Genomic DNA, 20,345 nt, shown 5'->3' with positions numbered 1-20,345 from the left:
AAGTTGAAGCAGCCCCGGGGGTTGGGCCCAAACAGGCAGCAGCTGACGCCAATCCACTGATTGCACACGCAGGACACTTGATATTGCAAAAAGAAGTTGAAAGCAAATCACTGACTTTTGGCTCTTTATTTTAGTTTGCCCAGCCCTGTTAAATCAATGCTTAGTTTTATGGGATACTATGTCCTCCTTCAAATGTCCAATGCTTCAATTTCTTGCTCTCAATTTGTTTTAAATAGTTCCCCAAAAAGTCTGTATTTGACATTTTATACCAGGCAGGTGTGCTTTTGCCAAGCCTTTGGTCCGCAATTGCACCTTTTCCTTTTCCAAATCATCTGGCACAACCATAGGTGACAAATTTGAATCACCGGGTGTTGGGACAACGTGGGTGAGGAGGGGAGGGGAGGGGAGGGGAGGGGAGGGGAGGGGAGGGGAGGGAGGGGGGAGCTTTTGGCTCAAGCCATCGTCCAGAAGAGACCGACCGAGCTGACTGACAAACTTGGAAGGAGCGGGGGTTGGGCTGTGACAAGCAGCTGATGGCAATCCACTGATTGCACTCACAGGACACTTAGTATTGCGGAAAGCTTTCCTCTTTAGAAATTGTAACCAAAGCACTCAATTTTGGCCTTTTTTTTTAATTTTGCACAGCCCTGTTAAATCCGTCTCACGGGACACTATATCTTCCTTCATATGTCCGATATTTCAATTTTCTTGTTCTCAATTTTTTTCCAATAAAAGTCCTGAAATGGCTGCTTTTTTCCCCCAAGTCATCCAGCACAGATCAAATTGAATCAGCGGGGGTCGGGCCGCTGTGAGTGGGCAGGGAGCAAAGTTAGTAAATAACGATAATAAGTTGGAGAAAAACAAGCATCGAGCCGCCGCATCTGGGTGCGCCACCCTCTTTTAATCTCTCAACCCTGTTTCCGTCACAAAACCAAGAAAGGTGACCTTGGGTGGCGCCAAAGTCTAAAGGTCAAAGTGGGAGGAACTACTGGCGCTGACTCCGCCCACGGCGGGAAGGTAGGAAAGGTGCAGGATGGGCAGCCGCAGCGACAGACGCCGACGCACGCTGAAAAACACACAACCAATCGTATGGCGTATGGCCACGTGCGCCCCTCGCAGGAAGCACTCACAGTTCGGGAGCGTTCACGTCGTCGTCACCGTCGGGGGAAGATGTCGTCTCGCCGTTCTGGCGCGGGTCCGACTCCGCCTGGCGAAGCTCTGCGCTCAGCGCCTGCAGTTGGGCGTCCAGCTGCGGGCAGTGAGCGGGCGTCACTTCCCGTCGGCCTCTCCCGACAGCAGCCGGAGACCTCACCTCCGCCACGCGACGCCGTCCCGGCTCCCTCCGGTCCTCCGCGTCGTCATCCTCCGCCTCGTCGTCCTCCGAGTCGACTGGCCGCCGGCGCCGGAAGCGTCCCCGAAAAAGCCGGCGGCGCGACGCCGCGGCGGGAGGGCCAGAACAGCGGCGGGGGAGCTCGGAGACGGAGACGGCCGCGGCGACCAGTAGGTCGCAGGCCAGCGCCGCGGCGTCCGAGACGCGCCACTCCGGTAAAGGGGAAAACGCCACGGCCGCCCAAGCGCTGGCCCACAGCAGGCAGGCGGCGCCCCGGTGAGCCGGCCGGGCGCACGCCGCCTTTTGTCCGGGAGCCAGGCGGGAAATGAAAAAGCCGCACACCTAAAAGCAAAACACGTGATGAAATAGCACTGATAACTTCCCGTCCCAAACCCGTCTACGCACCAATAGCGGCGCCTTGTAGGCGAACACGGCCGCGGTCCAGCCGTCCACGCCGTCGCCCTGAAGGAAGAAGTGGGCGGTGCCGATTTTTGAGGCCGTCGGGCGAGAGAGAGCGTGCCCACCGACGAACCCACCTGCCAAGTTTGGGCCGCCCGCCACGCCACCAGGAGGACGTCCGCCGCGGTCAAAACCACGGCCAGGCGCCAGGGGGACGGGACCCGGGCTGGGCCGGACGAGCTGCGCCACCATTGGCTCATGAGCCACGAGGACGACAGCGTGTGGGACGCGCACAGCAGACAGGCGCGGAGCTGCCAATGCAAAGTATTTGCACTTTATGAGGTCACTTCCCGGTGTCCGGAACGTCCATCACTTTTCAAAGTGCCCGGCGGGGAGCGAAGTGGGCGTGGCTAGCGACAAACTCCACCCGCAGAAGTAACAAAAGCCAGGGCAACCCGCCAATACGTAGCACGAGCTCACTGACCAGACAGAGCGCATCTGTTGTCCGCCGGTCCAGAAGGTGGCCGCGGGGACCGCCGGCCACCACGGACGCGGCGGACAGGAAGACGGCCGTCATGGTGGCGCCCGTGGCGTCCCGGGACGAGCGGCAGAGGACCAGCAAGGACACGAGGGCCGTGACGGCGGCTACTGCAGACAGGACGCCGTAAACCAGGACGTCGACGTCATCCGTGAGGTCCCAATCTGCCCAAACGTGTTTCTACTACGTATGTCCGTTCAAAAAAGATGGTAGTATTCCTAAAAACAAAATCTACCCACGTCACCTTTGAACTTGAGCTGAGGCCCGGACAGCCGCAGTCGATCGGCGTCGACGTCAAACTCCCCCACCGCCACGGCGACGGAACCTGAGGGCCCGACGAAACCGTGACGCCCACGGACGCCATCAAGCCAGCGACGCGCTCACCTCGAGTTTGGACCACGCGGATGCTGGAGCTTCGCCGGCCGCGCCGAAAGGAGACGCTTCCCTGAGAAAGAGACCGTCACCTGACGCCGGCGATGACCGCCATTTCATCGGAGCCTCACCGTGCGGCCCCGGAAGTGCGTGCGGGCCAGGGCGGATCTCAAGTCCCGGATGGCGTCCTCCTCGCCGCCGTGGTGTCGGGTCTCCGCCACTCCAGTCAGCGCCAGAGCCGCCGCCCACACGGCGTCGTAGGCGTAGTCCTGGAGGGAAGTGGGCCGGGTCACCGGGTGGCGTTGGAGCGCAGTCTGCGGGGAAAGTCCGGAATAGGAAGCTGTGGCGGCCATCTTGGTAGGGGCGACTGGAATCAAAATACAATGCCACCCACCCGTCCCGAAGCGGGCGGGGCCTCTGAAAGTCCCGCGGGCGTGTGATAGAGCCAGATAACGCCGTCCGTCGCCGCCGTCAAATGGCAGCCGGGAAGGCGGGACGCGGACCTCCGCGTGGGGTCTCCTCCCGCCACCATCCAGCCATGGCGCCCGCTCAACATCCCCAGCCTGGAGGCCTAAAAACGTGGCGTCCAGAAGCGTACGTAGGCACGACAAAGTTTTTTTTTCTCCCACTTACGCAACAGAATACTCGAGCGGGCCAATCTTCTTGAGCTGGAAGGAAGCCGGCGACGACGACCACCACAAAGTCCACGTCACGTTCCTGAAAATGGACTCTTAACCAGGGGTGTCAAACTTGCGTCCCAGGGGCCAATTTTGGTCCAAGAAGGAGTATTTTGTGGCTTTCTCATTGAAATTTGAATGGGAAAAAAATGTATCCATTTGACTTGAAGACGCACCTTCATCTCCAGCAGGCCCCGGCAGTCGGGGTCCGGAAGCGTTGCCGTGGAAACCGGCCGGGCGTCCATCTGACTGGCCAAGTCTTGGGTCATCTGAAGCGAGCCGCCCATGTTAACTCATTTTCAAGAAGGATTTTTATGTATTTCACCGCATTGACCAATGGGTGGGGCTACCTCCGCATCGTCCCGCGGCGCCACCAGTCCCACGCGCGTCGCCCCCAATCGCCCGAGGAGTCGGGCGGCGGCCCGACGGACGGCCCGGTCCGACGGCGCCACGTCGAAGACGTTCCCGTTGCGTTTCCCGCCACCCGCCGTCTCGCCGTCGTAGGACACCTGGACGGGGAGACAGGCGGCGCCCTGAGAGGACTCGGAGGAGACCGGGCGGGACCGCCCAATTACCTGGAGCATCCGGAGAGCCGGCAGGGCGCGAGCCAGCGGCGCCGCCACCCGAGGACACGCCCCACCCAGCAGGAGACGGTACTCTGGCTCCTCCCGCAGGGCGTCGAAGAGAGATTTGAGGTCCGCCGACAGGTCGCACTGACGGGGGGGGGGGGGGGGGGGGCAAAGGTCGGAGGCTGGACCGGCGCGGCCGGAGTGTGGCGCCCCCTACCTGCGAAGTAACCACGCGCAGTCGTAGGCGGTACGCTCCCGGGAGCACGTCTTGGCGCTCCAGGTCCTCCAGGGCCTGACGCACACCGGCGCTGGCGTTGGCCCCGCCCCCTGCGGAAGCCCACGGATCCATCCACAGGATGGGGAGCGCGGGGGGGCCCGCCAGGACCCCCGGCAGCGGCAGGACCCCGAAGAACGCGAGGAGCGGGAAGAGCGGCATGCCGGGCCGATGGCGAGGGATCAAAGGATCAGGGCGCGGATCAGCGAGTGGCCGCCCGTCGCCGTGGTAACGCCTCACGCCACCACCTGGACTCCATCTTGGAGCCTTAAGAGCGCAATCCTCTACACAAGCTAGGTCTTAGGAAAGGCCTTCCCACAAGTTGGCCAAGCCTTTTCCTTTGGAAAAATGTTGACAAAGGAAGCATCGCGTGGCTACCAAAATCTTCCCGTGGAATGCCGCCGCCTCATTGGCTGAGCCGGGGTTGGGGAGCCTATGGCTCGGGAGCCACGCGTGGCTCTTTTGATGGCTGCATATGGCTCGGAGCTCAAATGCGAAAACGGCCGAATCCCGAAGCCACCAATGGGAGCGTCACGTTGACGCTGCCTCTAGTGGAGCTAATTGGAAATATATATTTTGTTCTTCTTCTCTGTGGCGTTAGCAACAGTGTGACAGTGTTGTCAAAATAATATTTTTTGAAGTCTCAGCTGTCATTTTTGCTGAGAACGTTGTTTGTCCACCTCATCGACGTGACTTTTAAGGTCAAAAGAGGCTTCTGCTTGAATTTTGCGCTACTTTTCATCTTGCTTCCTCTTTGGAATTCTTACTCATTCGCTGGCGCGGGCGGCAAGAAGGAAAGTTCCCCGGCTTGAAAATTCCATGAAATGCCTTTATTGAAGCCAACGCGTGTGGTCAAAGACAACTTTGAAATCTGCCAAAAACCTCAGTTTGGAAGTGAAATATAAACGCGGGATGTACTTTTTCTTTCCCTTGAATGTGAAGTGGCGCGAACCAAAGGTTTGGGGAACTCTTTTGGCTTTTGTTTTTGTTTTGTTTTTGGTCACGCTTGCAGCAGCGAAGTCCTCTGCTCGTCCATGCGCCCCCCCTGGACTCGCAGCAGCAAGGAGAAGAAGTCCTCGTCGTCCATGGGTCCCGGTGCCCGGCTGCGCTGATCCTCCAGACGCCCCTGAGCCTTGAGAGGACCCCAAAGAGGTTTTCAAGCAACGTGGGTGGACCCTCCCCCCCATTGATTTGGGTTTTTTTGGACCGACAGTGACCCGGGAATGTCCCGAAATGAAGCGGAAGTGACTCAAAAAAGCTTTTTTTTTTTTTTGATGATGAGGCCATTTGCCATGACGAGCAGAACATCATTCAATGTCAGCAAGAGCGCTTCAAACTTTATTTTGGGCCATTTCTAGCTCACTTCCTGTTGATTGGGGGCTTTCGGACCGACAGTGATTGTCCCCGAATCAACAGGAAATAGTTTGAAGCGGCAGAAAATGCCCACTAATCCCATGTTTTCTGGCCTTTGGTGGCTCCACCCATCATTTTCAAACAGTGCTTACCTGCGTGGCGAGGATCATGTGATAGAGGTCCTCCTTGGCGGGCATCTTGGGGGGGCGCCGCATCAACGACAGATGCTTGAGACTGCCCCGGAAGCCGGGACCCTTCCGCTTGTTGGCGGTGGCGGGCGCCGTGGCCCCCGCCGGACTCTCCAGCAAGAGCGCCCGTTGGCCGTCCAGGCGGCGAGCCTGCGCCTTGGCCACCAGCTCGAAAAACTCCTCGCGCTGCAGCGACGTCAGCGAGGAAAAGACGGCTGCCGGTGGGGACACGGCGATTGGTTAATCTCCCCGTCGGAGGCTCGGGCTAAAATGCTCACCTCTGCGCTTGGGCATGCCGGAGTTGGGCTCAGAGTGGCAGCGCCTCCTCACGCCAGCGGCGGCGGCGGCGTCGGCCTGGTCCAGGACGAAGGAGCAGCGCTGGTCGTTGAGGCGCCGCCCCTCCTGGAGGGCGCACAGCAGCTCGTACAGCGACTCGGGAAACTCCGGCGTCGGGGAGGCGCCCTGCCGACGGCGAGTCACATTTAAAAACGGACAAATGGCGGCGCCCGTGCTCCCCGCACCTGTTGCTCCACTTGATCCAGGTGGATGCGGAAGAGGCGACGGGCCAGGTCCTCCGTGTGCCGCTCCTCCGGCCGGGCGTCCTCTTTTCCTGGGGCCGCCTCCGCCGCCGCGTTGACCTCGGCGCGCTCCATGGCCGAAGGGGCGTGGCCAAGGGCGGGCCGGGGACGGGGATGGGGACGGGGGATGCGGGGGCGCCCCGCCGCACCGCGCTTGACTTTTCTTTGCTTGCTCAAGTCTGAAAAGGTGGAGAGAGGTTCAAAAATGAGATGGCGCAATCAAAGTCTGCCTAACAACAAGCTCCTGTAATTACAGGTCATGTTATGTATTTATTTTTTATTTTTTCAAATAACAATTGTGGGTGTAAATCACAAATATTTGGGCAGGACTGTCATGAGTGTTTGATTGTATTTCCTGTGTGATCAAATGTTTTGAAATTTCTTGTCTTAGTGTGACCTTTTGTTCTACTCAAAAATCTTTTACCAGAAAACAAGCAGTTAGTGGCCTAAAAGCCTAAACCCAACCAAAAAGGGATCATGTAATACATTAAAGTAATAAAAAGACTGACAGCTTTAACATATTCAGATAAATCTGTAGAAGTGAGTGTAAAATTTTAAAGAAAACAATTGATAGATAAAAATAAAATTGATTTAAAAAAAATGAATACAATAAAAAGTGATCATGAAATAAAAAGACAAATACTATATTCATAGAAACGAGTGCTGAAACAAATCCACAACATTGGAAGTAATGACAATATCAACATTGTTGAAGCAGTTGAAAAAAAGTGCAGAAATTCAAAGAAAAATGTCAATGAATAAATAATATTTAAAAAATTCAAAGAAAAACGTCAAAAAAACCCATAAATGATATTTAAAAGGAGATGTTTTTAAATAAGGAGCACTGATGAAAGCAAACTAAACTAAATGACTTTAAAAACATAGTAATTTTTTTAAACCCCCCCAAAAAGGCTTATTATGAAGTGTGTGTGTTTTTGTGAAAAGTGAAAGCAGGCCACGGCACGTAGCGGCAAATAGGAAACATTCCCGCAGCTGCCCGGACAAGTCGGACGTACAAGAACGCTCGACCAATCCCAGCCAATCCCATCGTACCTTTCGGCCTCCTCGCGTGGCCGCCGTCTTCTCCGACGCCAGCGCCCAAAATTCACACCGGACGCTACTTTTCTGGATTGGTCGCCGCCGTTCTTCTGGCTTCTTCTCTCCGCTCTTCCTGTTTGCTCTTTTAGCGCTCACCCCCAAAAAAGCAGAAGTGACAAACACTCCTTTGCGGGCCGTCGTCAGGGAGGAGATCGGCGCCTCCACTCGTGTTGAAACAGGCGCGCCAGCTTCAATGTGGTTTGGCTTGACTTCCTGTTGATTCGCAGCTTCAAAAAAAGAAAAAAGAAGAAGAAAAAAAAGAGAAGTGAATAAGTTGAGACGGCTGTATTTTCATCCAGAAAATGGCGGCAAGGACATGCAAATGAATGTCAATGATAGCAAAGGGACATTTTGATGTCCAATGGGGATCTACAAAGCCATCCGCGAGTCTCAATTTGCCCCCACTCCAAAGGTTTAACACCATTGGATGAGCGACGTCAATCTCATTGAATTGAATGCCATTATTCTCATTATACAAGTCTAATTATATTTTAAGATTCACCATATAGTGCACACATCAGTACTAAGTAGTCCTAAAAAGATATATATGCAATAAAAATGAAGTGATGGTATTATTTTTTTAAAGTGACGTAAATTGGTTAGCAGTACGTGAGTTACCTAAGTTGTTTGAGTAAAAAATGAAAATTTGCAAGGCTAAGAACGAGGTAAAAGTCTAAGAAGATTGATATATGGATGAAAAGTGTTTCTTGTAAGAAAAAAGAGCAATAGGAACCGTTTTTTTTTTAACTTGGTTACTGACAGGGGCGGTCGCTTGTCGCGTCCTCCGTCGCTGCGCGACCTCCGGCTAGTCGGCAGGTCGCAGCGCTGCCTCTCGCCACCTGGCGGTGGGAGGGGGAAGTGGAGAAGGAGGAGGCGGCTGCGCCGGCGGCGGCGGCGTGGTGCTCTTGATCCGTCTCAGCAAGTCTCCTCAGTCGGGCAAGCGGCAGCCAGTCGTCGTCGTCGTCGTCGCCGCCGCCATTGCGGGTCGCTCGACGAGATGTTGCAGCAGCAGCAGCCGCAGCCTCTGACGGCCAACGGGGCCTCCAACGGCCGGGGCCTGACCATGAGCGGACACCCCGGCATGGGGCCGCATCACCGCTCCGCCGACGAGCCGGCGTCGGTGGCTGCGGTGGCGGCAGCAGCGGCGGCGGGCCTGGAGAACGGCATCGAGAACGGCCACGAAGCCCGTCGGGACATCGGTGACATCCTGCAGCAGATTATGACCATCACCGACCAAAGTTTGGACGAAGCGCAGGCAAAGTCAGTCAATCTTTCAGGCATTTCATTCTCATTTCACCAACTTGATTCATATTTGTCCTTTTTTGCGGTCTTTACTGGGAAACTTCCCACAACTTCTAATGGCTTTGCAGCCTTCACTCGCGTACTAACTACTTTGACCCACACGGACTCCTCCAAAAAATTAAGTCGAATATCTGACGATAAAGTGTCTTATTTTTGTACATTTCTTAGTCTATGATTTGAGACTGGCTTTATAGAAGCTAACCTAGGTAGGTGGTAGCCATTGTTAGCTAGCGAGGCTAAGCCATACAACTTCACAGAAAAAAACACAAACGGTGTCTGCCGAGCGCTATCAAACACAACTTTATTGACTTCACATGTTTCCATGAACAACAATGTATGTAAAAGTTGACGTATTTAATGTTTTAGACTTGACGACGTCCTGTCCGGCTTCGTCTGTGTTATTAGCATTTAGCTAACCTACTTGCTTGTTATCACTCTGCGGTGAAACTTGACAACTTAAGTATTTTAATCCTTCAAGTGGACTTGACAGCCAATAGTTGCTATTACGAATAAGCGACATCGACGCCGCTATTAGTACAACTCAACAAAATGACCTGTGAAATATTTCTGCTAAGTATTTCTTAGTAATGTTGCCTCGTAACATGCATGCATGGACGTCGTCCACATGAAATCAAACTCCAAATAGCTCTCAAGTCACATTTATTTTTATTTTGAGTGGCTCTCCTGTCGGGCATTTGCTCCCAAATGAACTCTTCATAGAGCACAAGTAATTTTTGGCAAATAACCACAAAATACACCTTATAAACCTTGCCACTCTTTCGTAAGTCAACTCATTGGAGGCTTTTGGTGTCCTATTCCATTGTTGACATGCAAAAATATGCATCAGGTACTAATGATCCCATTGCACAAACTGGAGGAATGATGCTATGTTAGTTAGCTTGCTGCTAATGACAACTTTTTATTGGACTGACTTTGGTATCGCGTTGCTAGGAAACACGCGCTCAACTGCCACAGAATGAAGCCTGCCTTGTTCAGCGTGCTGTGTGAGATTAAAGAAAAGACAGGTACCAACACACACTTTCTCTCTTGATTTTAATCTGTATATTTGACCCATTTCCATCACCATTGCAACACAAGAGAGCATAGGAATTGATGTTTTTTTTTTTTTTTGTGTCCGGGTCTTCAGGCCTGTCCATGAGGAACAACCAGGAGGAGGAGTCCCAGGACCCCCAGCTGGTGCGTTTGGACAACATGCTTCTGGCCGAGGGCGTGGCCGGGCCCGAGAAGGGGGGCGGGGCGGCGGCCGCCGTGTCGGCGGCCACCAGCTCGGGCGCCATGTCGCCCGACAGCTCGCTGGAGCACTCTGACTACAAGAGCAAACTCAGCCAGATACGCGGCATCTACCACACCGAGCTTGAGAAGTACGAGCAGGTTGGTTAATCGCTTTTTTTTTTTTTTTGCATTTTGTGGGGGGCTCGTGCAACTTATACTACAGCAAGTGTCGATTTTTTTTGAAACAGGCCTGCACCGAGTTCACCACGCACGTGATGAACCTGCTGCGGGAGCAGTCGCGCACGCGGCCCGTCACGCCGCGCGAGATCGAGCGCATGGTGGGCATCATCCACCGCAAGTTCAGCTCCATCCAGACGCAGCTCAAGCAGAGCACCTGCGAGGCCGTCATGATCCTCAGGTCGCGTTTCCTGGACGCCAGGTGAGTGGCGGGGCGGGCCCGGCCCGGCCGGCCGGCGGACTCCCGGGTGACGGCGCCGCCCGCTGTCTCGGCAGACGCAAGAGGCGCAATTTCAGCAAGCAGGCCACCGAGGTGCTCAACGAGTACTTTTACTCGCACCTGTCCAACCCGTACCCCAGCGAAGAAGCCAAAGAGGAACTGGCCAAGAATTGCGGGATCACCGTCTCTCAGGTCGCAAGGACAATCCGTCCGTCCGTCTGGCGTTTGACGTTTCGACGTGGCGCCAATAAACGCTCCGCTCTCTTGACGTCAGGTGTCCAACTGGTTCGGCAACAAGCGAATCCGCTACAAGAAAAACATCGGCAAGTTCCAGGAGGAGGCCAACCTGTACGCCATGAAGAACGCTCTGGGGGCGCGGCAGGGCGACGACTCGCCGCACACCCCCAACTCCACCGGTTAGCCCTTAGCTCGTCTAAAAAAAACAAGGGTACATTTTTGTTCCTTTTGACGCGGGGTTCTCTTCCAGGCTCGGGCTCTTTCTCCACCGACCTCTTCCTGGGAGTCCCGCCCGTCAACGGGGAGGCCGCCTACCAATTGGGGGCGCAGGTGGGTCGGCGTGGCGCAAAATACGGCCTGGCGTCTGTCTGACGTCGCTCCTCGACCGCATCCTAACGTTTGTATTTTCGGCCGTCGCCAGGGCAACGGCGGCTGGCAGGCCCGGGCCTCGCCCCCGCCCGGCAGCTCGCCCCGCAGCGAGCGTTCGGACAACTCGGACTGAGTGGGGGCCACGAGGACAGGAGGAATGACGATGCCCGGCCCGCTGGGTTTCCCGTCCCCAGTTTGATTTTGTGGTGGTGTGCATGAATGCATTCTTCTGAATAATAGCTTCAGACGGATGGGCGGGCGGTCCGATTGGGCGAGCTAACTAAACCCCCCGCCCCCCGACATTGCTGTTTTCTGAGGGGCGCGAATGAGGCAATAGAGAAAATCCAAAGAATTTGTACGTTTGTTTGTTTCTGTGTCTTTTGCTTCTTGCTTTTGTGGTTTTCTACAAGGCCGAGTGTTGTTGTCTTTTTTTTTTCTTCTTCTTCTGTACAGTGGTTTCAACACCTGTATTCTCTCTACCTCTTTTACAATAAAGACTGTATTCACACGCGCCGTCGCCAATCGTCTTTTATTTCACGGTTGATTTACATTTGCCTTGTGCTGTTTATTTTTTCGTTCAATATTTTCAATTTCCCAAGAATTCTATTTTCAAAATATATTCATATATTTGCTCTTTTCACAGCAACAGGAAGGGCGATGACATTGGTTGGACGTCTACTCTTGTCAATGGCTCTAAAAAATGTAGGCCTTTTTTAAAAATAAGACTAAAAAAAAAATCGTTTTTTTTTTGTCTTTTTCATTCAGTGTCAGTATCAATTCTTTCAAAAAATAGGCTAAAATCATAACAGCCACATTTGATAAATGTTGAGGATTTACCTCAATTTATGGAATCCCTGTTTGGTCCGTGACCCGGAAGTGCCCTTTGTTGATGACAGTTAGTTTCCTGTGCCTTCGACTCTCATGTGCAGCCTTATTTTCGTTTTTCTTTCCCCTCAAAATACTGCAAAGGGATTGACTCTGGCTTTTTTTTCGCCGTATTTGAGAATGGCTGCTGCCGTTGTTTGAGTCCCGGTGGAGCATAAAACAAGATTTGTCGCCGTTTGCTCGCGGAAGGACGAGCTCGCCGTCAAAGCTAGGTTTGTTGCTAGCTGTTAGCTAAACTGCAGAGCCAAGGACGAGTTGCCTTATTCTCTAGTAAAAGTATCGCCTTTCTCTCTTTTTATTCGTCATAATGAACTAGAAACAGCGTGAACGTCGCGAATACGATTTTTGTGATCGGATAGATTTCTTTCAGAAAGTTTGTTAATATATTTTTTAACAATTTGACCTACATTAGTATTATTACCTATAACCCATTTGGACTTACGCAAGTGTGCAGTAATTGATCTTTACTCCATTTGAATAATGCACAAATTTGTGGTCAATTTTGTTATGCGTTAAAATGACAGCATCATATATTTATTAAACAGTCAAACATATACATCCATTTTCTAAATGTTTTTGTTCCCCTTTTTGTACTTGTTTTCAGTCATGTCGCTGTTCCAAGGGCTGAGGTTGACGGCCCTCTCCGGCTTTTTTGAAGGTAAGTAGCCTGAGTACACATTCTTGACATTGACAGCACCTGGAAAAAAATATGTATATATATATATTTGTTTTGAATGACCTCTCAGCGGCGTCCCGGCACGCCTGGGCCCGCTTTGTGCCCAGCCAGCCCATGGCCACCCTCAACCAGATGCACCGGCGGGGCAAACCGTCCAAGCCGCCGCCGTCAGTGGGCGCCACTTTCGGCCGGCCTCAGATGAAGGCGGTGGTCCTGAAGACGCTGATCCGCAAGCCCAAGAAGCCCAACTCGGCAAACAGGAAGTGCGCCCGCGTGCGGCTCTCCAACGGCAAGGAGGCGGTGGTCTTCATTCCCGGCGAGGGCCACAACCTCCAGGAGCACAACGTGGTCCTGGTGGAGGGCGGGCGCACGCAGGACCTGCCCGGCGTCAAGCTCACCGTCGTCCGGGGGAAATACGACTGCGCCCACGTCATCAAAAAGAAGCAGTGAACCTTTCCACTGGGAGCTTTTGACTCTAATGCCCTCGTGTCTGGATTTACACTGAAGAAATAGGACAGCTCATTTTAAAATCAAAATGACATTCAGATAAGATAAAAATGTCTCATGGTTTTGAAAAGCAACACACTCAATACAAAAAAAACTACATTAAGTGGATTCTAATGTTTTGGGGTGATCCAATTAAAAAAAACGATTTCTTTAAAATCATTATATACATTTTGAAATGGACCTTCCAGGTCTGAAGTGGAAGAAAATGCTTTGGCTCGTTTGGCCGAATGCGGAAATGCTGTGTTTTTCCATACTTGGCAACCCATTGGCGGCGTCACCTCACGAGAGCAAATTGTTTGAAAACTTCCTCAATAAAGTAGAACACGGCTTAATATCGATTGATGAATATTCCTGTGAATTGACGTCTACTTCTATGTATCACCTCTTCTTGAGGGAATGTTTCTTTCCTATTCCACATTTAAGTGCGTTTTTCCCTCATCCTAATCTGGCAACCCACCGTCCACTTTTCGCGGCTGTCTCCCAGATCTCGCGATAACTTTCCGCGCCGAACTACCTGTAGGGGAAGAATGGCCGCCCTCGTCGCACTGACCGCAACGGAACTCCGCGCGAGAGGCACTCCGGGCGGCTGTAGCTGACCGAGAAGAGCACAAATAGCCGGGCAGCTCTCTCACCCGGTGCCCGGGTCGGATGGGTAGAGAGGGGGACCTACAGGAAAGCCAAGACATTCGGCGGAGACGAGCTACCGCCGCAACTCGGACGGAGGCTAGTCCTGCTAGCCGGCTAACAACACGGTTGGCCATTAGCGCCCGGGACTCCGAGCCCGCGGTAGCCGTGACGAGCGGAGCCTTTTTCCACCCGAGGGTCGTCGAGGCCAAAGCGGACATGAGCGGACCCGGACAGGACAGCGAACCGGAGGCCAAGGTCCTTCTTATCAAGCGTTTGTACAGGTACGGAAGGAGCCGGGCCACCCTTCGCCACCCCTCGCCGCACCGCACCGCGCCAATTACCCTCGCTTGCTAGCCGCCTTTCCAGCCCAATTCGAGAAGTCATTTCGGAGCCTTTATTGCAAGGAAAAGTCATTTTTTTGGGGTCACCTTCGCCCTCAAACTTTAAATGTACCGAGGCTATTGTTTGAGTGAACCAAAAGGAAGCTCGATGTTCCTCATTATTCGACGTCATTTCATGGTCTCACTACGTAGCGTCATGTCAAATTTGACAGGCATGGAATCCATTTCAACGGAGGCGGCTGGCATTGATGACTGACATTGACGGCAATAGACGTCCTTTCCAATGGCACTTTGGGGCATTGACATCCTTCGGTCAAAATGAATTGGACGTTTATCGCCGTCAGGGGTTGCCAAAGCCCGACCGAGTAGGCCTTCCACAAACATTTTGCTTTGATAGTCATTACCGATGAAAGTGAAATTCAAACATCTTCCCCCATTTCTACGCTTAAGCCATTTCAAAATTGAAAATGCAACTCACTTATGTCGGGCAGGGCGGTGGTGGAGTCGGTGCACAAGCTGGACGCCATCGTGGGCGGCAAGGCGTCGTACCGGGAGGTCTTCAAGCCGGAGAACATCAGCCTGCGCAACAAGTGGGTTGTCCAATGGGTGCGCCCCCATCCACGTTTTGACCCGCCACGCTGTGTACCCTCAGACTGAGGGAGCTGTGCGTCAAACTGATGTTCCTCCACCCCGTGGACTACGGCCGCAAGGCAGAGGAGTTGCTCTGGAGGAAGGTTTACTACGAAGTCATCCAGGTCATCAAGAGCAACAAGAAGGTACAAAAGCGTAGCGTGGCCGGCCATTTTCATTTCATTCAAGATCCCTACAAGCGCTGAATCAAATCCACTTGACCGCCGTAAAATGTCTAACGGCTAACGACGGGCGCTGTGTCGGCCGGCAGCACGTCCACAGCCGCGGCGTCCTGGAGTGCGCCTACCGCACGCACCTGATGGCCGGGGTGGGCTTCTACCAGCACCTGCTGCTCTACGTCCAGTCGCATTACCAGCTGGAGCTGCAGGACTGCATCGACTGGACGCACGTCACCGACCCGCTCATCGGTGGGCTGGCCGCCGCCGCCATCCGAGTGAGGGCACCACACCTGAGCCCGCCCCTCTCGTGCAGGTCGCAAGAAGGCGGTGTCGGCCTCCCCCAAGGAGATGGAGTGGGCGCAGACGGCCTGTCATCGCTGCCTGGTTTACCTGGGCGATCTGGGTAGGCGCCCGCCCGCTGACAATGGACGTTCAATACGGGGCCATTTTTGGAGCCTTTGTCAACGTGTCCCCGTTCCCTCCCCCCAGCACGCTATCAGAACGAGCTCGCCGGCGTGGAAGCGGAGAATCTGGCCCAGAGGTTCTACCACCAGGCCCTCTTTGTCATGCCGCACCTGGGTATGAGTCGAGTTGGCGGCAAATTGCCGGGATAACCTCCAACCCTAACCGCCTTTCCCTCCTCCAGGGATGCCCTTTAACCAACTGGGAACGCTGGCCGGAAGCAAGTTCTACAACGTGGAGGCCACCTACTACTACCTCCGCTGGTAAGCAGGCCGGCCGGCCGGCCGGGATGGCCGCCTTTCCGTCCGGCCCGTCCTTCAAGCGGCGTTTCTTCCTTCCTTTTGGATCTCCAAGCATCCAATCGGAGAGCCCCTTTGACGGCGCCTACGGCAACCTGAAGCGCCTCTTCGACAAGGCGTCCAAGATGTACCAGCAGGTGAAGAAGCAGGAGACCAAGAAGCTGTCCCCGGCTCGCCAAAGGTCAGGACGAGAACGTCAAAATGGCCGCCCGACCGAGAAAGTTGGAATTTTCCGCTTTCTAACCATTCGGTTGTGTCGGTCGGCAGATCCCGAGACATCAAGCGTCTCCTGGTCAGCTTCATGTACCTGCAGAGTTTGCTGCAGCCCAAGAACAGGTGCGGTGACGCTTGCCTTTTGTGGCGTTTTGAAGGCGGCGCCAAGCCCGGGCCAATCAATCGCTCTTGTTTTTCAGCACCACCGAGTCGGAGGTGACCTCGCTGTGCCAGTCGGTGCTGGAGGACTTTAACCTGGTGCTCTTCTACCTGCCGTCGTCGCACGCTCGCAACGCCAGCCCCTCCCCCGGCGAGGAGGACGACGAGCCGCCGCCGCCTCAACACGGCGCCGCGCTGCCCGACGCGCTGGTCTTCAAGATGGCCGTCACCTGCCTGATGGCGGTGACCGGCCTCAAGAGAGGAGGTGAGGGTCCCGGGCCCCCTTTTTGAGGGGGGACGTCCCCCGTTTGACCGGCTCCGCCCACCCGTTGTCAGGATCCAAGCAGTACAGCGCCGCCATCGCCTTCACGCTGGCGCTCTTCTCCCACCTGGTCAACCACGTCAACATCCGGCTGCAGGCCGAGCTGGAGGAGGGCGAGAGCCCGGGGGAGACGCCCGGCGTCCTCCCCGCCGCAGGTGCCCGATTCCACAAAATCCGCCAAATTTACAAGTGACGTCAATATTGGTTCTTCCTTCTGGTCTAGACGAGCTGGACGACCCGGGCGAGTGTCCCTTGCAGAACGGCTCGCTGGAGCGAGGGGACCACGGTGGCGAGGAGAAGGAGGAGGAGGAAGATGGCGGCACGGGCGTGCCCAAGCAGCAGAAAAAGAAATACGCCCGGCTGTCGCGCCTACGCCGGCGGCGCAAGGACCGCGCCGCCGGCGAGGACGAGAGTGACCTGAGCGAGGGCTTTGAGAGCGAAGACGACGACGCCGCCGCCGACGGTGACGAGGAGGAAGAGCGGCCCCGCCCGGCCGGGGATGTCGCCACCGCGCCCCCCGCCGCTCGCCCCTCGCCCGTTGTCCCTCGTAAGGAATGGCCCAGTGGCTCCGAAGAGGAGGAGGAGGAGGTAGGTGTCGACCCCGGTGGTGCCATTCCGTGGCCAAACCGGCATGTACGTGCAAAAGCTTCCACTAAGCGGAGGTTGTGGCCCCCAGGAAGAGGACGGCGGCACGGCGTTCGACGCCGAGACCGACTCGGACATGAACAGCCAGGAGTCCCGCTCCGACCTGGAGGACATGGAGGAGGCCGAGGGCCGGGGGACGGTCCGGCAAACGGCCCGGCAAACGGCCCGGGAAATGGCGGAGGAGCCGTCCGAGCGCCAGCGGGAGGAGGGCGATGGAGAGCGGGCCACGCCCCCCGGCGCCATCAGCAGCAACCTCCAGGCCATGTCGTCGCAGCTCTTCCAGGCCAAGCGCTGCTTCCGCCTGGCGCCCACCTTCAGCAACATGCCGCCCGGGCCTCGACGGAGCCCGGACCCCCCCGCCGACGCCACCAGCGCCCCCGCCCGGCCCCCCCCGGCCACCGACGAGGCAAGCGCCGCCAACGGCACCGACGAAAACGGTAGGAGCCGTCTGTCCGATTCCAAAATGGCGCTTCTCCTCTTCCGTCGGCCGAGCTGAAATTGTCGCCGCAGAGACGGAGTCGGACTCGGAGGGCAGCCGGGACGGCGCCCCTTCGCCGTTGTCGGCGGCGTTGTCGGCGGCGCCGGCGGCGGCGGCGGCGAGCGAGAAGACGCCGGCGGAGAAGCTGGAGATCCTGAGCAAGCAGGGCCTGATGGGGGCGCTGAAGGTGTTTGCCGACTGGCTGGGCAGCAACGGCGACGTGGCGGCGGCCTGCGCCCGCAGCTCCCAGAGCCTGTGGAACCGCCTGTCGGTGCTCCTCAACCTGCTGCCGGACGCCCGCCAGATGTTGGAAGCGGGCGCCGCCCAGCGCCCGGACCTGACGCGGCTGCTCTCCGAGTGCGAGACGCCGCCCCCGGCGCCCCCGGCGCCGGGCCGGGAACAGGGCGAGACGCGGACACTGGCGCCCCCGCTGCCAGAGGATGTGGCGCTGCGACACCTGCCCGCCCTGGCCGCCGCTCACCGGCGCCTGGACTTTGCTCGCCGCGCCGCCTCCCTGGGCCCCCTTCAAGAGGTCGGATGAAAGAATTGATGGTTTCTACGGAAACCATTGTTTCCTCTGGCCTTTGTATTCTTTTTGGGAATGTAACAAATGGGATTTTTAATGTATTTTGTCCAGTGCGTGGTGCGAATATGCTGCATCCGCAGTTTTGGCCACTTCCTGACCAGTCTCCAGGGCAACGTGCTCCACTTCAACTCGGAGGCGGGTATCTTCACCAGCGTCAGCCCGTCGCCGGCGGACGACCTGGCGCGCCAGGCCGAGGCTCAATTCCGGATGGTGAGAGCCACGGGCCGGCATTTTGACCGCCGACGGCCCAAAGGCAGTCTTAGAATCGCTACCCCCCTTTTAATGTGGCTTCTTTTGTCGGACTCCAGGCGGAAGAGGAGGCGCGTCGCAATCGCCTGATGCGCGACATGGCTCAGCTCCGCCTCCAGGTTTGACGCTCGCCCTTTTGACCTCGGCGTCCTTCGCCGCCACCGCCATTTTGAGCCGGTTATCTGCCCCAGCTGGAAGTGTCGCAGCTGGAGGGCAGCCTGCGGCGCCCCGAGGCCCAGGCCTCCGTGTCGCCTTACCTGGTGCCCGACGCCGCCGCCCTCTGCCGCCATCTGACGGCGGTGCGACAGCTCCTGGCCAGCGGACGTTTCATCGTCATCATCCCCAGGACCGGTAAGTCGGCCATTCCTTGGTGGGGCGCCCCTCAAAACGTGGCCGTGACACAATGTGGTGGGACAGTGATCGACGGATTGGACCGGCTGAAGAAGGAAAATGCGGGGGCGCGCGACGGCATCCGTTTCCTGGAGTCGGAGTTCCGCAAAGGCAACAGGTGCGTTTAGGGGGGGGCGGGGCAAAATCATTTCAAAGGGAGAAAAAGGACCTTTGTCACGTGATGTATTTTTTGGGGGCGTCAGGTACATCCGCAGCCACAAAGAGACGAGCCGAAGTTTTGAACGAGATAAGCTGAAACGACAGGACTTGGACGCCTGGTACGACCACCAATCATCGGGCGCCGTTTCCCAAAGAAATAGATTATTCTATTTTGCGGTCCTTCCGTCAGGCAACTGTACAAGATGGTGGACAGCTGCCGCCAGCTGACCGTCTCCCATGGCAACGAGGACGAGGAGACGGCCGGCATGGTCACCCTCCTCACCGGGCATTCGCTGGACGACTTGTGCGGGCGTTCCGCCGCCATGGAGGTCGGTTGCCAACAAAAAAAGTCTCAATAAGTTGAAAAACTTCATCTTTTTCTTTTATTTTCTTCCAGTCGGCCATGCTGGCGGTGAGCTCGGCGGGAATGGAACTAAAAAACGTGGCCGACTTTTACCGGCAGTGGAAGGAAATGGGCTGAAGCCAAACAGCTCTCTCTCTCTCTCTCTTTTTCTCTTTCTCTCGTTTTCTCTCTCTCTCCCACTTTTGGCCGCGTGCGTACCCGCATCTCTGAAACAGAAAAAAAGGCTCCACCCCCATTCCCCGCCCCCTCAAGAAAAAAAAATGCAAACCAAGAAGCTTATTATCCGGGGAGCAGAAACGCCACCGGAGCGGCGGGAGTTCCCATACCGGTCGGGTCGGGTCGGGAAGCGGAGACCGGACGCACGTACGCCAAGCCAACAAAAAGAATCCACGCACGGGAAGTGATGTCATTATGGTGGCCCCGCCCCCAGGGGTCCCGTACCTTGTTTTGGGAGCGAGAGCGGAGGCCATTTTGGAGAGGAAAGCACAATCTGCAGCGGCGGCGGCGGCACGCTGAGATAGATGGGCATTCAAAAATCGCCTTTTTTTCTCTTTTTCTTTCTTTTAACCCATGGGCTGCCATTGATGGCCATCGACGTCCCATCCATTCCAACTTGGAGGGTCGGCCAGCGATCGGATCGGCCGTCAGTGGCGGCCGATGGCATCGTCACGGGTGTCTTGGGCCGTGAGAATCGCATTTTTAATCTGGGAGGGAAAAATTATGAAAATTGGGATGTGGGGTGATAAATTGGACGAAGAAATAAATGTCAACGCAAAAGACTTCATCTCAAGCGACTTAACTAAAAGTTGGCTTACGTTTTGGGTGTCGATTGTCCCACCATGGAGATTTATTTATAAGATGCATTTTGGGGGAGCATGTGAGGTCCAAAACCCAGAAGGAAATGATGTCATCCGTTTTATTTTTGTAGCCCAACGGTAACGCTTTTCCGTTTTTTTGCTTTTTGGAAGGGAAAGGCGGCTTATTATTGGAAGGTGGCACTTGAAAAGTGGAATGCGGGTGAGCGTCCAATCGTACGCAAAAAGACAAACTGCCTGTGTGTGTCGGTGGACATCTTTGAACAATAAAATTAAGGGAAAAAATAACATTACTTCTCTCGGGTATTTTGTCATATCTGCAATTATGAGGTCTGAATTGAACATGTTAAAAATGTATGTTGAATTCCAACAACGTCACACTTGA

At 55.4% G+C, this 20,345-nt stretch overlaps 6 protein-coding genes across 7 annotated transcripts; 3 read left to right on the top strand and 3 right to left on the bottom strand.

The window, feature by feature from the left end:
- Positions 1-709: 709 nt before the first annotated feature.
- On the bottom strand, positions 710-2,440 carry LOC144198910 (uncharacterized). Its single transcript, XM_077720144.1, has 6 exons — positions 2,214-2,440; positions 1,867-2,040; positions 1,736-1,792; positions 1,313-1,672; positions 1,131-1,249; positions 710-1,066 (listed from the first exon to the last, which is right to left on the bottom strand). Exons 1-6 carry the CDS (start codon positions 2,304-2,306, stop codon positions 964-966), a joined length of 906 nt encoding a protein of 301 aa, XP_077576270.1. The 5' UTR covers positions 2,307-2,440; the 3' UTR covers positions 710-963.
- On the bottom strand, positions 2,415-4,687 carry LOC144198908 (gamma-aminobutyric acid type B receptor subunit 2-like). The gene is made up of 9 exons (XM_077720142.1): positions 4,103-4,687; positions 3,892-4,029; positions 3,667-3,825; positions 3,493-3,585; positions 3,273-3,356; positions 3,034-3,210; positions 2,771-2,953; positions 2,652-2,712; positions 2,415-2,592 (listed from the first exon to the last, which is right to left on the bottom strand). The coding sequence occupies exons 1-9, from the start codon at positions 4,319-4,321 to the stop codon at positions 2,486-2,488; spliced, it is 1,221 nt and encodes a 406-aa protein (XP_077576268.1). The 5' UTR covers positions 4,322-4,687; the 3' UTR covers positions 2,415-2,485.
- Positions 4,688-4,967: 280 nt separating this feature from the next.
- Positions 4,968-8,245, bottom strand: LOC144198912 (G-protein-signaling modulator 1-like). 2 transcript variants are annotated; one of them, XM_077720148.1, is made up of 6 exons: positions 8,137-8,245; positions 7,332-7,603; positions 6,222-6,457; positions 5,979-6,162; positions 5,665-5,915; positions 4,968-5,291 (listed from the first exon to the last, which is right to left on the bottom strand). In XM_077720148.1, the coding sequence occupies exons 3-6, from the start codon at positions 6,351-6,353 to the stop codon at positions 5,160-5,162; spliced, it is 699 nt and encodes a 232-aa protein (XP_077576274.1). In that variant the 5' UTR covers positions 6,354-6,457; positions 7,332-7,603; positions 8,137-8,245; the 3' UTR covers positions 4,968-5,159. The 2 variants fall into 2 exon arrangements, with proteins under 2 accessions (XP_077576274.1, XP_077576273.1); XM_077720147.1 differs by having other exon boundaries at positions 7,995-8,142.
- A 96-nt stretch (positions 8,246-8,341) lies between these two features.
- pbx2 (pre-B-cell leukemia homeobox 2) lies at positions 8,342-11,485 on the top strand. Its single transcript, XM_077720143.1, has 8 exons — positions 8,342-8,636; positions 9,630-9,703; positions 9,826-10,070; positions 10,160-10,350; positions 10,425-10,560; positions 10,643-10,784; positions 10,856-10,935; positions 11,027-11,485. The coding sequence occupies exons 1-8, from the start codon at positions 8,374-8,376 to the stop codon at positions 11,105-11,107; spliced, it is 1,212 nt and encodes a 403-aa protein (XP_077576269.1). The 5' UTR covers positions 8,342-8,373; the 3' UTR covers positions 11,108-11,485.
- Positions 11,486-11,839: 354 nt separating this feature from the next.
- On the top strand, positions 11,840-13,380 carry mrps12 (mitochondrial ribosomal protein S12). The gene is made up of 3 exons (XM_077720149.1): positions 11,840-12,071; positions 12,464-12,517; positions 12,606-13,380. The coding sequence occupies exons 2-3, from the start codon at positions 12,466-12,468 to the stop codon at positions 12,983-12,985; spliced, it is 432 nt and encodes a 143-aa protein (XP_077576275.1). The 5' UTR covers positions 11,840-12,071; positions 12,464-12,465; the 3' UTR covers positions 12,986-13,380.
- A 153-nt stretch (positions 13,381-13,533) lies between these two features.
- smg5 (SMG5 nonsense mediated mRNA decay factor) lies at positions 13,534-20,263 on the top strand. Its single transcript, XM_077720134.1, has 21 exons — positions 13,534-13,950; positions 14,502-14,600; positions 14,663-14,786; positions 14,912-15,068; positions 15,133-15,222; positions 15,309-15,398; positions 15,466-15,544; positions 15,636-15,761; positions 15,848-15,916; positions 15,994-16,217; positions 16,289-16,429; positions 16,498-16,862; positions 16,951-17,356; positions 17,430-17,929; positions 18,035-18,193; positions 18,292-18,351; positions 18,424-18,583; positions 18,650-18,740; positions 18,826-18,900; positions 18,972-19,110; positions 19,179-20,263. Exons 1-21 carry the CDS (start codon positions 13,691-13,693, stop codon positions 19,260-19,262), a joined length of 3,498 nt encoding a protein of 1,165 aa, XP_077576260.1. The 5' UTR covers positions 13,534-13,690; the 3' UTR covers positions 19,263-20,263.
- The last annotated feature ends 82 nt before the right edge of the window (positions 20,264-20,345 follow it).

Source organism: Stigmatopora nigra, chromosome 7 (assembly GCF_051989575.1).
Source record: "Stigmatopora nigra isolate UIUO_SnigA chromosome 7, RoL_Snig_1.1, whole genome shotgun sequence".
NCBI lineage: Eukaryota > Metazoa > Chordata > Actinopteri > Syngnathiformes > Syngnathidae > Stigmatopora > Stigmatopora nigra.
This window is presented reverse-complemented; position numbering and strand designations above follow the sequence as displayed.